At 27.8% G+C, this 15,441-nt stretch overlaps 2 protein-coding genes and 1 long non-coding RNA gene across 3 annotated transcripts; 1 reads left to right on the top strand and 2 right to left on the bottom strand.

The window, feature by feature from the left end:
* Positions 1–2,067: 2,067 nt before the first annotated feature.
* Positions 2,068–5,461, bottom strand: LOC107167430 (proliferation-associated protein 2G4). Its single transcript, XM_015516460.2, has 8 exons — positions 5,205–5,461; positions 4,396–4,524; positions 4,224–4,329; positions 3,999–4,161; positions 3,588–3,886; positions 3,373–3,521; positions 3,173–3,300; positions 2,068–2,667 (listed from the first exon to the last, which is right to left on the bottom strand). The coding sequence occupies exons 1-8, from the start codon at positions 5,299–5,301 to the stop codon at positions 2,491–2,493; spliced, it is 1,248 nt and encodes a 415-aa protein (XP_015371946.1). The 5' UTR covers positions 5,302–5,461; the 3' UTR covers positions 2,068–2,490.
* A 172-nt stretch (positions 5,462–5,633) lies between these two features.
* Positions 5,634–8,403, top strand: LOC149058472 (uncharacterized). Its single transcript, XR_016190631.1, has 2 exons — positions 5,634–5,914; positions 6,537–8,403. It is a non-coding gene; the product is annotated as an uncharacterized LOC149058472 (long non-coding RNA).
* Positions 8,404–9,201: 798 nt separating this feature from the next.
* Positions 9,202–13,735, bottom strand: Taz (tafazzin, phospholipid-lysophospholipid transacylase). Its single transcript, XM_015516443.2, has 4 exons — positions 13,113–13,735; positions 12,918–13,043; positions 12,703–12,851; positions 9,202–10,737 (listed from the first exon to the last, which is right to left on the bottom strand). Exons 1-4 carry the CDS (start codon positions 13,237–13,239, stop codon positions 10,342–10,344), a joined length of 798 nt encoding a protein of 265 aa, XP_015371929.2. The 5' UTR covers positions 13,240–13,735; the 3' UTR covers positions 9,202–10,341.
* Positions 13,736–15,441: the final 1,706 nt, after the last annotated feature.

Below are 15,441 nucleotides of genomic sequence, written 5' to 3'. Positions count from 1 at the left end.
ACTAAATAACTTAAATGTTAAATGAAAACATAAATGCAATTATTGTTTTTTAAAAAAATTCACATAGAAGTATATATGCATGTATAATTGTATAAACTTAACCAATTATAAATTAAATTTTAAAACAATTGTTTTATAAATAACTAACAAAAGTTTTAAAGAAATGCAAATGAAAATCATATAAATGGTAAGTTTTAACTTTAAAACAGTAATTGAGTGAAAATAAAATTTAAAAAAATTTGATGAAATTATGGTGATAAATGAAAATCTTGTCTTTGGTTTGTATTTTTTACAATATAATATATTTTAACTCCTTTTTTCTAATATCCAGCGACACGGTAGTGTCGCGAGCTAAGTAAAAAAAAAAGGAAGGCGAAGCACTCGACCGTGTATATATACAGAAACCTAAACATTCCCATTTAATACGTGTTAATATTTTGGTATTCTTTATTAAAGGCTGTAGGTCTAATAAATGAACCAAATAGTTAGAATGAGATATCAATCGATCGAGAAAATCATAGGCTATGTGCTTTTATAATTTTAAATAGAATCGGTTGAATAGTATTTTAGTTATGATCAAAAAACTGTGGATATTTAAGTGATCATTTTATATTACTTTCGCCGCCGGCTGCCGTATTAAACGCGTCATGTTGACGGGACGAGTGAGAGGATTCTTGCGACGGCGGCGTGTGTCTCCCACTACTATTGCTTCCCCCCACCGCTAGACACATACAACATACTAACACGCGAACATGGTCCACAATCGCTTATCAGTTATCGGTATCGGTGCATTCTGTTTTCGTAATTTGAAATTTCGTTCTTTCGTCTCGCGTCCTGCGTACGAGCTTGTTGTCGGCGTTATTGTCTCGTGTCCATAATATTATTATTCAATGCACGTGGTATCACCAAACCTAACCGTATCGACTATCTATCATTTTCCATTGAGCATTTTATTGTTAAATAATATATAGTCGTTATAATAATAATTATTATTATAACAGTCTTTATTATAATTTATAATACTTTATTGTGACTGTCTTCATATTTGTGTCGAATTGTGTCTACATTAAAAATGGTAACTTAACTCCAAAAGGCGCGAGATATGAGGAAAAAAAATATCAGGAGTCTACTCAATCTAAAATCGTAGTTGAAAGTTATAATAGTACTACTATTAAACAGTGCAGTATTAACACTGTACATGAAGTACCACTAAAAAGAAAGAATCCAAAATCCAAACAGTTATTTCCATTTTATTAAATATTGAAAAATGTACCAATAGATCAATTGGTAAATTAAAAATGCCTTTGGTTCAAGGTAGGTGTACTGCAGATAGAGTATTAAAATGGGTGCTGAAGTATAGGAAACAAAATGTACTTTTGTACAGAACGATATGTTTAAACATCTTAAAAAAATTATAAATAAGACATTACATCATAATAATGGAAAAAAAAATAAAAAATATCTTGACCCTAATAAAAACTAATGATATCTCAACAAAAACACTACGTCAACTCCGTGTAAAAAAACGCTAAGTAAAAAAAAAAAATATATAAATGCAATAAAATGTGTGATATAAGGTGGAATCTAAGTAAATAGTTTAATGAATAAAATGTATGTATAAATAATTAATTCAAATTTAATAAAAATTGGTTATTTATATTAATTTATAATATGAATTATTTTAACTCAAATTGATCCAATTTTGGTTTACTTGGCCGGAAGATTCAGTCTAAAAAATGTATAGCCAAGTACTAATAGTTTATGTAATAAATAATGAAAGCACCATTACAATAAATAAATTGTTTCCGGCTAAGTAAACCAAAATTGGATCAATTTGAGTTAAAATAATTCATATTATAAATTAATATAAATAACCAATTTTTATTAAATTTGAATTAATTATTTATACATACATTTTATTCATTAAACTATTTACTTAGATTCCACCTTATATCACACATTTTATTGCATTTATATATTTTTTTTTTTTACTTAGCGTTTTTTTACACGGAGTTGACGTAGTGTTTTTGTTGAGATTTAGATAACAGATTAAATAACACTCAGAACTTAATTTCAATGTTTTAATATTTTTTCATGCAGAATGAATTATACAACAATGGATGAAATGCTGCGACTTAATTTTTCAATACAATTATATAATAATAAATCTGAACATTGACAATGTTTTATACACTTTATTTAAAAACAAGTCAAGTAAATTACATGTAGTTTTGGAGGACAGTATATAAGTAGACAGAAATTCAAATTTGGTATTAAAATATGTATATAAATATAATTTGGTCAATACTGATTTGAGACTAAAGCTAATAATTTGTCATTTGTGGAAGTCAACACATTCCATTAAATTTTATAGAGAATTTCCTGAATTTATTTATTTATCTATTATTACATCTGTAATTCAATGTAATTAAATGCCAAAACATGTTTGTACATAATTTCTATATAAAAAAAAAAATGAAAGAATAATGTTTAGGCTGATGCATCCACTTCCATTTTTTCAACTCCTGCTCCTGTTTTGGATGGTTGATCGACGTCCATAGAGCAATTTTCACCAGCTGCATTATTTGCATTTTTTTGTGACTTCTTCTTCTTCTTTTTCACTAGTTGCAAGATTCCCCTTTGATTTACAGATGTCTTGAGTAAATTCTAAACAAGTTTTGTAAGTTATTAAAAATAATAAATTAACGCAAAATAACATTAAAATGTTACAATAATGGTTTTGTTATTCATCTCTGTGATAATCTTTCATAGATGAGTGACACCTTATCCAGTATTATATTGGATAAATGTTGTAATGAATAAACAGGTTAATTTTATTATGTTTTCATAAAATGCATGTAAGAAATCTTTATCATAATTTAAATTTTTTTTTTTTGATTTTTATTATAATTTATAAAATATGGACTTAATTTTTTACCAATTAAAATATTAATATACTTATAAGATTAAATTTTGGAACAAATTTGAAGAAATTTATTCTATATAACTATTCAAATAACCTAACTGTTTTTAATAACATGTTGAATTTTCAATTTTAATTCATTTATTTCATCTGACGTTATTACTTAATGCATATAATAATTAAAAATAATAATAATTGGGACTCATTTATTAATTTTTAGATACAAACATGTCTGTAATAAAAGCATACCAATATTTCTGGGTCCTTAATGGATAAATTAGGCACATAAAGATCCTCCTCAAATGGTAATCCTGTTATTCGAGCAGGTCCAGTTGCTGTTACTAACACTGTAAACTTGTATTGCACAACAATTTCACCTAAATTATTAATATTTTATCATTAAAGAAAATATTAAGTCTGTCTTATAATTGTGATCAACAAAACTATACCAGTTTTTTCAAAAAGAACTTGAAATGGTTCAATGAGTTTGTGATTTACACATTCCATTACACCCATTTTAGCTTTCTTTTCATCCTCAAAATTTCTCAAATTAAATGGCATTATACTATGTTTTTGAATAACTTCTGTGTAAAATATTCTGTAACAAAAACATTTTTTATTGAACAAAAAGTTTTTTAGTATAAAATTCAAAAATATTATTTACCTAGATGCCCTTAGCTTCAATGGGTATACTTCTTCCGTCTTTTTGAACACAGATACCTTAGCTGTCGTTTCACGGGCAGCTCCACTTCCTGTGCTAACAAGTACATCTAAAGCATAAACTTCATTGGCCTCAATAGTTGCTTTTTCGTGTTCTTTTCGATGTGATTCACTAGGATTCTGAATAATGGTTTTGGGACCATCTAATTTGAATTGCTGCAATTGATGACTAAGCATACCTTCAACTGGCTTACAATCAAATTCTTTGCAAACCTTCATTACCATATCAGTTATTTGATATGTCTATAAATAGATAAAAATATAAGATAGTTAATCTCTAATTATCTATACTGACATAAGTAGTACTATTTGTTAAATACATATTTACTAATATCTAAGATTATCCGATACTTACATCATTTCCAGGCCTCATTAGTCTTAATGCAGCTTGAGATGCATAATGAGCAGCTAAGAAACAATTGGCTTTCTTATCGGTGATTTTATTTTCAGAATTAGCTCCCACAACAACGGTATGAGCAACCATTGAAATGAAACCATCTAAATGAACTCCTAAGTCTCTAGAAATTTTACACAAATTATATAAGTAATTTGTAATGATTTATTAAATGTTAAAACATACATCTTTAAAACATCATCCTTTGCAATTGTATGATCTGGTTCACTTGTGATAGGTGAAAAATGGCAAATGCAGCCATTTGCAGATATACAAACGGGAAAAGCAATACCTAAACAAACAAGATAACATGAAACATGAAATATAGGTAATGATATATTATATTATAGGTACTTACCTTTTTTCATTTCCTTTTCTTTTTTGAATACTTTACTAGTCTCTTCTAATATTAAGTTATCACCTGAAATACATACATCACGAACTGATGCACCTTCTACACATTTCTCAATGATTTCAACAAGAACACCTGTAAAAGAAAAACATTTTTATGCTAGAGTTAATACATTATAACATAAATCTATGATAGTTTTTGCAGCTTCACCAATGTATAAGTACATCAGTAAAATCCGAGGTAAAATCATTGATAGTTTTCATAATAAGTAAAACTTTGGTCATTAATTTTGTAGTCGTTTAGAATTTCCATATATATGTGTGTTATATAGATGTGAACGCCACATGCATTACCAGTTACATACTGCTATCAAGGAGTCGATTGTTAGCGGTTTTAATTACTGAACTTTTATCGAACCATTTTAAATTTTGTTCACACCAACACTACCATTGATAGAAAATCGAATTTATAATGGTCCTAAAACAAAAGGGTACAGCAAAGCGATAGGGGGTAGGGGACTCATCGCCACGTATCGCAGGTCATGTTCCTGCGATATATGCACGGTTATCCAAGGGACCACCATCCGTGTAAAGTTATGATGAAACCAATAGAGACTTTCATGAAAGGACCCGGCGACTACCGCACGACCACACGACCGGGTTCGCGAGAAGTTTTGTAGGTTAGGTTCAACAGCTAGAAATCGTATTAAGTACGAAGAAGTCGGAGACCGGTTTCAGGGATATGAGTAAATTACATTCAGTGGTCTGTGTTTGTAATCAATAATTTAATAGTAAATGGTTAATGGGCCAACTTACGATTAGCGATCTCCCCAGCCGTCTTGTACTTGATCACAACCGCCTCATCAGCGATTGTCGCTTCAACATCGTCGTTGTCCTTGTCCTTGTCGGCCATCGTTGTTCAAATGGACAGGAAACGTCAAAATATGAAACGCTGTGGTCGTAGATCCCTTACGGTCTCACTAATCAAAAACCGTACACCGCAAATGCACTAAGCCAGAACACACGTTTCTCACCGGAACGTCGTCGATATGATGTGTAGGGCACACGCGCGATGCACCGAACTACAGTGTGTCAGTGTATTTAGTATTATTATTGTGATTTGTGAGTCTTGTGGTAGATAAACGTAGCAAGTAGCCAGGAGTGGAAGAGAAAAATTTGCGGTAAACATTCACTAAACAACAGAACGGACCATTCTAATTCAGTGGCGACAACTTAGAAAAATAAAAATCCCACTGATTGGTGTCTGTCACAAATGGTCATCAGCAACGAGTGCGGGCCGCCGGGCCCTGGGCCACGACGATTAACTTATTTTAATATTATAAAACGTAGTCTTAATTAAGTTAATTTATAATTTATAACCGATCCGAACTTTAAAATGTGTAACAGCGTTCTTCAGTTATCTATTAATTTTACAGTTCAAATACCTAAATAATTTTGTAATTATTAAGTATGCAGATATACTGGATCATCATTTCAGTTTTTTCCCAGGAAATGAGCTTTTAAACGTACTATATTATACTTTTAAATTTCATCTGACTATTTAAAAAAAAAAATGTCATCTTAATTCTTATTTACATTATTTACTATAATTAAACATTAAGCACATTGACATTAAAGAAGTTGAAAACACATACCTTTATACTTCACTCGTCACTAGATAAGGAACTCAGATCATAAATGGATCTCGTTTCTTCATTACTTTCTTATTTGGCAATTAGTTGATTCGTTTAGTCCTTTTGATCGTATAGCAAATTATATAACTTTCAGTACTTTGATATGTTGCTTGATAAATATTAAATTTATTAAAAATTTGAATATCCTTGTAAATTATTTCAACCCAAAACGGAAGTCAATTCAATTTCAACTCAATTAATACATAAGAAACAATAATTATCTATAATAATAAAGCTATAATTTATTAAGTATAAGCATCGTAAAAACAAAGGAATTCAACAAGTAGTTCAACATTTGTTAAAATATTTTTGAAATTTCATTACCTCTAAACAAATTGAAAAACAATTAGGTCATGCTTAAAAGTTTCTAAGCTCATACGACTTATAATTTTTGAATTATATTTTTACAATAAAATAAGTTCTTTTTTTTTTAAGAGGCAATTTTTGTTTACAGAGGCCAAGACATTCATTGAGGCTCCTAAAAACACTGATAGATGGGCCTTTGGTGTGCCAGGCCGACACTGGATATGACCAGTGCACTTAGTGCACACTTTCTGTACCTACTTCGATTTTGTGTGTAACATGGGTGCATTCGTGCATTTCATAAATATGAACTTTTTTTTCGTGCAACTCTCGTGTAGTGCTCGTAGAATTTCAATGAACACTATTTTAGTGTTGTCAAATCCAAAACGCTATTAGACATATTTAAATTTAAAACAAAAAATTACAATTTTAATAATTTTGTTGAAATTCAAAATCAAAAATATTATGTATGAGGACTTGAAGCTTTTACGTGATTTATTATATTTTATAATAATATACACTATACACCAGTGATGCCCAACCTTTTTTGTTCTAATTCTGAGTGCCACTTGGTAAGCAATTATCTTAGAGCGGGACACCAATATATGGATTTTTTTAATTATTTTATCATCATTAAATAAATACACAGAATACAGGCTTCGAGTGGCACATGTGACCCATACAAATGGCACAAACCTGTTCATACCGTCCCACAATTAGGCAGTATTGAATCAGAACTTAATAATTATAAATATATACTAATATAATAATTAAATATAATTGGTATTGAATTCAATATTTTTAGCAAAAAATAAAACAACCTACTGCAACACACACATATATATACAGTGTGTTTCCTTTTAAAGGTAACACTAAATAATTCTGTCCAGTGACATTGGATTAATATGCGGATTTCGGGAGGGAATAGGGAATACATAAATACACATTTCTTGATGATTTTTTACATTTTTAGATCTATCCGTGTGCGCATGCGCAATACAACTTGCATTTTTTTAAATGGCAACAGTTGTTTTGAATACCAAATTCGGATAGACCGAATTTTTTAAGTCGATTTGGTCATTTTTACCATAGCTCTAAAATCAAAATTGACTAAATGGCAACCAGTCAAAGTTTCGATTAATATTATTGAATTTTTCACCAATCATACTAGAATTTTATGAAATTGTATTTATTATTTTTGTATCCGTAGGTTTGCAGATATTATTAAATCATTTAAATCGAAACTTTGACTGGCTGCCATTTAGTCAATTTTGATTTTAGAGCTATGGTAAAAATGACCAAATCGACTTAAAAAATTCGGTCTATCCGAATTTGGTATTCCAAATACCTGTTGCCATTTAAAAAAATGCAAGCTGTATTGCGCATGCGCACACGGATAGATCTAAAAATGTAAAAATCATCAAGAAATGTGTATTTATGTATTCCCTATCCCCTCCTGAAATCCGCATATTAATCCGATGTCACTGGACAGAATTATTTAGTGTTACCTTTAAAAGGAAACACACTGTATAATAAACATTCTAGACTGACCTTTCTTAGACCATCCACGCTCAAAATCGTTTTTTTTTTTTGTATACAATGATATATAATCATTAGTTGTATACAACTATTATGACCTTCTGTAACAATAGCTGAAAAATCGACAATAAAAAATTTGTATCTTATTACATAAACTAAATAATTTATATCAAACTGATAACTAAGAGTTTGCACATATTAAGACATTGAAAACTGCTGTTACGAGGTATAATCTCAATACAAGTTAATAGGTTAATAATAATCATTGCTAGCTGATATAAGTTAAGCAGCTAAGTCCATGACATGGTATTTGGTTGTAAAATGAGTACAAAGTTAATCGAGAAATAATTTTGACAAATTGATATAATTAACAATTAGATATAAATAATGTTTTTTATCTCATTTATTATATCATAAGTTTGTATGTGATCTTACACATGTAATAAAAATAATAAAACTACTATTTAATAGTTAATGTATTTTTTTGCAGTATGATTATTTTTCAAAAAAATACAAATATGAAAAGTATGCATACATTTAATGAGCAATATGTATAATATTACAACAGGAAATTAATTCAATTAAAGACCTTTTAAACAAAATGTTTAAAAACTAAAATGCATAAGTATTAAGTAGGTTAGTATTTCAATAGAATAACAAATCAAAAACTTTATATAACTATAATACTCTAATTATGCAGTTCTAATGTATACACATAGTCATTTTCATTGTTAAATTATTTTATCTATATTACAAATAATATATTTTTAAAAATTAAAGAGTAATAGTCCAAATTCAATATTAAAATAATTGATACTTCAATAATTCAGTGATACAGCATTCAAAAAATAGTATTAATTAAAATATACATGTTAGGTGTATAATGATTCCATTAATATACTTTAAAATTTTACTTATTGTCATATATTAATTTAAATGTTTTATTTTCAAAATAAACAAATTATAATATTTTGAAAGAATAAATGGCAACGGATAAAAGTTGTGCATGAATGTAAGTAAATTAAAATTAGAGAAATAAAATGAAGAGTTTATAATATTTAAGTTGAGCAAAAACTTTCAGGCTACAACAAACAGATAATTATTAATTATTGACCTTTTGTAATCATAAGCTCTTACATACAGTGGACGCATACCTAAAATATTATTCTTTGAAACACAATATTTACAGTTTAATATATTGTGCATATGGTAAATATTAAAAGTAATTTTTTTACAACACATTTAGCCATGCATATTAAATCTTCGGTAAATGATAATTTAACACAAGTATTTAAACATTTATTGGATTATACATCTAACAATTTATTTTGACATTATTGCTTACTTTAAATATGCATTATTATTAATTTATATAATTTGAACATTTGTAACAAAAATATTTACAGTTATAATATTAAATTAAGAAAATATGTTATTATAATTGATTTCAAATTAAGTGTTAATTAAAATATATTTACTTAATTACTACAATGTGCCCCGAAATTGGTAACCAATGTCCACATATTTTTTTAATAATAATACCTTGTAATTAGAGTTGAACTAAGCTCAATCCCCACGTAAATTATTAAAATTAAAAAAGCCTCAACTTAAAAATTCTTGAATATCATGTTCATAATATACAATATACTAATATAACAATAATAATAATAAATATAACAATCGTTGCATATGATATTAAATAGAAAAATACATTAGTATTATAATTAAATTGAATAAAATTAATAATAATAAAAACAAAATTTAATTTGCATTTGGTAAAAAAAAAATTGGCAAGAGTTAAAATGAACTTATGTTACTGTTAAGATAAAAAATATTAAAATCATATCTCTTAACGTTCACGGGAAAATAATTCTTAGTGCAATTTGTTTTACATATTATCCAGAATTATTAAGAGATTGACTAGACATGCTCATTTTTAAAAATAACCATGATAAAAGTTCTATTGAATTTAAGTACAAAGTAAGCTAAATATATTTCATATTGAAATGTAAATAAATTACATTTTTTAAATAATTATTTTAAATAAATATCAAAATATCATTCACGTATACTCGATTGGACGGAAATTATTGACATTCTTAGAAGAAAGTCAAACAAGAACATACCTTTTATTAAAAATATTTAAATAGGTACATTTATGAAAATATTTGTTGAAAAAATAGTATATAAGATTGAGGACCAAATGATTATCATAATGGTTACACAATTAAGTTTATACATAAAAATATGTGATGTTAAATAAACTAATAAACAGTATAAAAACATTAAGTTAAATGAATTATCTGTAACTTATCTAAAAAGAAATAATTTTGTTAATAATCAAACATTTTTTTGGAACACTATTAAGTATTCTTTTTTTTTTTAGCTTTTAAAGACATTAGTCGTAAATCAGGCCGTCAAGAATTTAACTTGTTGTGTAACAATATTGTGTCTTTTTGCAATTTATATAATTCTTTTTCAATTTTTTCTGTAATTAATTTACGAGCTTCTTCCTCACTTGCATTAGATTCTTTCAACTTTGAGACTAATTCTTTTAAATCTATAGGCTCACCAAAATTAAATGTTACCTTACGGCCAGTTCGTAAATAGTATGGTGGCTCATTAGGTAATATAGTTTCCATTCCAACATGACAAATAGGTACAACAATAGGCATAACAGGTGATTCATATATCATTTGACCAACTCCCCATTTCAGACGTATATAGTTTTTATTCATATTAACACGACCCTCTGGGAAAATATGCAGCCATTTACCTTTAGACAACAGTTCTACACCAAACTTAACAGCCTCCTGTAACAAAATATATAATAATTATAAATTCAGAAAAAATGTGTTTTTATATATATATTTTTTATTATTAATCAAAGTACATCGAAAACTAGGCCATTAGTAAAAGAAATTTTTTTTTTTGTTACATTTTTAGTATTTTAAGTATAAATTTTCTACAGTGAAACCTGTATATAACGAACAGTCGCGGGACCAAAATAATTGTCCGTTATAGACAGGTTTCAATGTTTTAAAAATTACAATTTGTACGTATATTTGTATTGTTTTTTATTTTATAATATGTATTAGGTATAATCTGTATTTATATGTATTATATATATTATACACATACATTATAAATTTAATTTTAATTATTATTTTTATATTACATGTAATACATACATTCAATGACACATTACATTTAAATTTATTAATTATTTCTTAAAAAATGATTCTATTGATGTTTGTTTTTTGTGCTTCGATTTGGTAATTTCCAATTTGTGATGGATAATTGAAAATGAATTATGTATATATGGATAATGTAATTAGTCGTAATCCGTGTTTTCACTTAATGTCGTAATTGCGTTTCTTATCAACGTAGTATGTATGTATTTTTGTCCGTTATGAAATTGTCGATTAAATATTAGTGTCCGTGTCCGTAATAGAAGAAGTCTGTTATAGACAGGTCGAAATACATTGAAATGCCTATCTTTTTGCCGGGACCTGGTCATTTTGTCCGTTAAAAGAGGTGTCTGTTATATACGGGTGTCCGTTAAGTCAGGTTTCACAGTACATTAAATTAAATTATTTTTATTCTATATTTTAAGTAAAGAAAGGAATGCATTTATTTAAAATTATTATTTTTTCTCATAAAAAAAATGTATTTATGAATTAAATACTGGATCTAGGATGGTAGAATAGTTGAATTTGTAAGAAAAAATAATTTATTTAATTTCTACGCTAAAAAAAAAAGGTGAAATTATTAGAGAAATGTACAGGAAATATTATAGGCCAGCAAATACCATAATTTATATTTAGTAAGTGTGGATTGAATGTAAAATAATTTTTTATTTAATTTGGTCTACTTTCCGACCTCGTTTTCGACTAAACATAAAGTGTATACTTCATTTTGTATATTTTTTTTTTAAATTTTTAATTGAATTTTTTATTTGATAAGTGATGATGTAATGTACGTACATAAAATATGTCATTACAAAATGAAGTTACCTACTAAAAATACAATCAAAATCATGACTACTTATGAGAAATTTAATACTGCAATTAAAAAAAAATTACATATATATATATTTTTAATATGAATAAATTATAATTGTATAATAAAACTAACATTTGCTTTAAACTTATTTTGTTAGATAATATTAATAACAATTTAATAATTTAATAAAATTAAAAATTAATAAAAATCAGACTATAAGCAAATTATATCTAATTAAATAACTGTAAAAAATCAATCAGCTATAGTTAATATATATGACCTTTAATGACATACTTAATAAATCAATAACACACTTTTAAAAATTGTACCTATTAATTTAAACACACATTTGAATAATAAAATAATCCATCAAAAATGCATTGTTAAAAATCATAGGTAATTTATGTACATACTAAAAATTAATATCTAATTGAAAATAAGTTATAATAAAAGAGACCTAAAGGATAAAACCCATCTAAACTGTTGAGCATAAGTATTTAGATAATAAAAATGATTGCAAATGATAACATTAAATAATAATTTATTAGAATATTTTAGAGTAGAAACATGAAATGTCTAATAATTTATAATTTCTATTTCTATATAGTTAAACAATGAAATTTAATGTCTTTGAAATTTTGTGTTGATTTGTGCTACCTAATTGTGCAAAATTTAAAAATATTTTGTATTTATATTCAATAGGTTAGGTTAGGTTGACATTTGAATGATAAAAATTCAAAATATTAATTTGTTATAAAAGAAATGTAATTTACTTGATATACTCCAGCACCTCGAATGGTCGGCACACACTGACCAAGCATAAAAAAATGTGCACAGAATGGGTTTGTAAAGCATATGTCATTGGCAGCCAATGCCCAGCGCATTTTATTTGACATTATTAAATTTTTCCAACCAAGTGCAGCTAAAACAACCCAAAACATTTAGAATAGATAAAAAAAGTTTGGAAGAATATGTATAACTTTCATACCCCAAATGCCAGGGTCATCAAAACACGAATCATGATTGGATACTGTAATGAGAGGTATGTGGTTGGGTCGATTGATTGCTTTGTCAAATGAGACGAGATTGTACACTTTTGCTTTGTTGAACCATTCTACAAAACACAGATATGTAACACTAGAGGAACTCTTTACAATTCACATGTAATGATGTGGATACTTACTGATGAAAATCTTGCTGAATATACCGACGGCAGCTAATGTGATGCAAGACGCGACGTTCCAAAATATTTGTCGGTTCCTGAGTTTGGGCAAGACCCAATCAATGTTGTACTCTTTCTTCATGGACATGGTTAATTATGTCGTTTTACATCAGATTTGTATTTTTTTCATTAATATCGGTTTGCACGACCTTCTTTTGATCGCGTGTTACTAGCAGCGTGCACGTCCTAAGAGGGCACGACTCATCGATTCGTCGTCGCGTAGGTACATGTATTACAATTCACAAAAATCAAACAAAGCCAACATAGGTATAACAATAGGTTAAATATGTGAATAATAAATGAGAACGAAAACGGCGGTTATACTGGTTATACGCAAGACGGAATAGGAAAATTAATAATATATTTTAGGGAACGACGACGAACAAAGAGGCACACCGAACGCGGCGACTACCGAGACCACACTGGGCACACTGCAGCGGTGAGCTGAACATAGATATATTGGCAATATAAAATATTCATTATTATTATTATTTTTTTTTATTATCGTTCAACACGGCGTCTCCACGACGGCACTACGGCAGCAGTCGTTATCTCACGGTCGTCGCGGGTTCCCTGTGTTTGGTCACGACTGTAGATAACGGACACGTCGGGTAAGCGCACGCAAGTGTTCCCCACCACCGATGCGCCAATATTATTACCATGGTACCATGGCCATGCGGACGACCGTAAAAATACTTACGAAAAAATTACGAAGCAGTAACAAGTATAACTGCCGACCCTGAACCCTGGACGACCCTGGTTAAGTGCAGGTAACAGGTTGACTGTATAGTGGTTGCGACTGGACAGGTTACTTCCCCATTATTGTACTTGAAAGAGGCACGTTGACCCGGATGGATACACTTTATACCTAATGCTGTACAAGTAGCTTATAAAAGTAATAAGATGGTATCAATTAGATATGCCTAACTGTTTTATGATAAATATTACTCAAGATGATGTCAGTAGTCTGCACTAGTCAGTACTATATTTGTTTTCTCTCACAAATCGAGTTTTATGTATTTTGAGTAACCTTAGAGTAAAATAAAACAAAAATTATAAAGGTTTATATTTTTGAAGAAAATTTCGTTTTATATTTTATTATTATTTAACTGAGTATTAAACTTTCAAAAAAAAAATTTTAATTTAAATGTTTAATAATTAATCTGTTTCGAGAACAATATATTTAAGTAAATCGATAAGTTATTTCTTCTAAAATGTTATTCTCTTTAACGATTTTGCAATGTGTGATTTTACTTTTACTCTAAAGTTATTCAAAAACACAAAAAAAATATATTATTCTACTATTAATACACTTTGTATATTTTACGCACGGGCCTGAGAGAAAAAACAATAAACAGTACACTGACATTATCTTCATAAATATACTGCATGATACGAAATTTGTCTTACTTTTTACTTATTTAGTTATTTTATGTTTGTTTCAAATTTGAATATGTATATAATTTGAGATGTCATATAGCCGCATAAGCCTAAACTAATAGTTCCTAATATATTTTAATAATACCATTGATTTTATAATATATTATAAAATCAATGATAATACTAATGAATGTTTGTGAATTTTTAATCTCAGTTATTTACAATATTTAAAATTTATTTGTTTAAAAAATCCTATCAGTTTACAATTAATAATATATCAAATTAAGATTTGAGAAATAAGAATATTCAAATATAAAACATTGAAGGATACCATTCGATCATAAGCAGAACTGACGGTGAGCCCCCCTCCCTCCACCTCTAAATAAAACTATTCATAATCTCATAATAGATAAATTTATCTTCAAAGTATAATAATATCAATTAAAAATGAATAAATAATAAAGCTTTTATCATGTTCCTCAGTAAAATGTTGCAGGTCACACCTGCATATTATTAAACGCCAATTCCAATGTATGATCGGAAAAGAGGAATAGATCTAACGATCTAAGCACATTTCTACGTTTTTCTAAAAAATAACCAGATTTTCACGGGGAATATTTATTGCCTATTATTATTTAAAAATAATAAATAAAAAAAATGATCATATTTATTTCATGATAAATTGATAACTAATAAAAGCGTCATAACTCATAAAATATAACACATTTTGTAATTTTTACTTGTTTAAAAAAGCGTTTAGCAAAGTGTATTTATATACTTTATTGTCAATTTGTGTATTAGATCAGGGTGGTATACTACAGTACAGATAACTTTAGTAACATATTCGGTTCATATTTAATTATGTTATAAGTACGAGTATATTGTGTGCCTACTGGCTAGTACATATGTA

This window comes from Diuraphis noxia, unplaced genomic scaffold (genome assembly GCF_037042655.1).
Source record: "Diuraphis noxia isolate RWA-SAM2 unplaced genomic scaffold, SU_Dnox_SAM2 contig0002, whole genome shotgun sequence".
NCBI lineage: Eukaryota > Metazoa > Arthropoda > Insecta > Hemiptera > Aphididae > Diuraphis > Diuraphis noxia.
The sequence above is the reverse complement of the archived record's forward strand: the minus strand, read 5'-3'. Positions and strand labels throughout refer to the sequence as shown.

What these genes read in the sequence shown, in the direction of transcription:
- Taz (XM_015516443.2), bottom strand. Translation starts at nt 13,239, where the DNA reads ATGTCCATGAAGAAAGAGTACAACATTGATTGGGTCTTGCCCAAACTC. An exon ending in ATTCAGCAAGATTTTCATCA is followed by an intron (nt 13,044 to 13,112) that starts GTAAGTATCCAC and finishes TGTGTTTTGTAG; the next exon opens with AATGGTTCAACAAAGCAAAA. An exon ending in TGATGACCCTGGCATTTGGG is followed by an intron (nt 12,852 to 12,917) that starts GTATGAAAGTTA and finishes GGGTTGTTTTAG; the next exon opens with CTGCACTTGGTTGGAAAAAT.
- LOC107167430 (XM_015516460.2), bottom strand. Translation starts at nt 5,301, where the DNA reads ATGGCCGACAAGGACAAGGACAACGACGATGTTGAAGCGACAATCGCT. An exon ending in AGTTCTTTTTGAAAAAACTG is followed by an intron (nt 3,301 to 3,372) that starts GTATAGTTTTGT and finishes TTAATAATTTAG; the next exon opens with GTGAAATTGTTGTGCAATAC. An exon ending in TTAAGGACCCAGAAATATTG is followed by an intron (nt 2,668 to 3,172) that starts GTATGCTTTTAT and finishes AAACTTGTTTAG; the next exon opens with AATTTACTCAAGACATCTGT.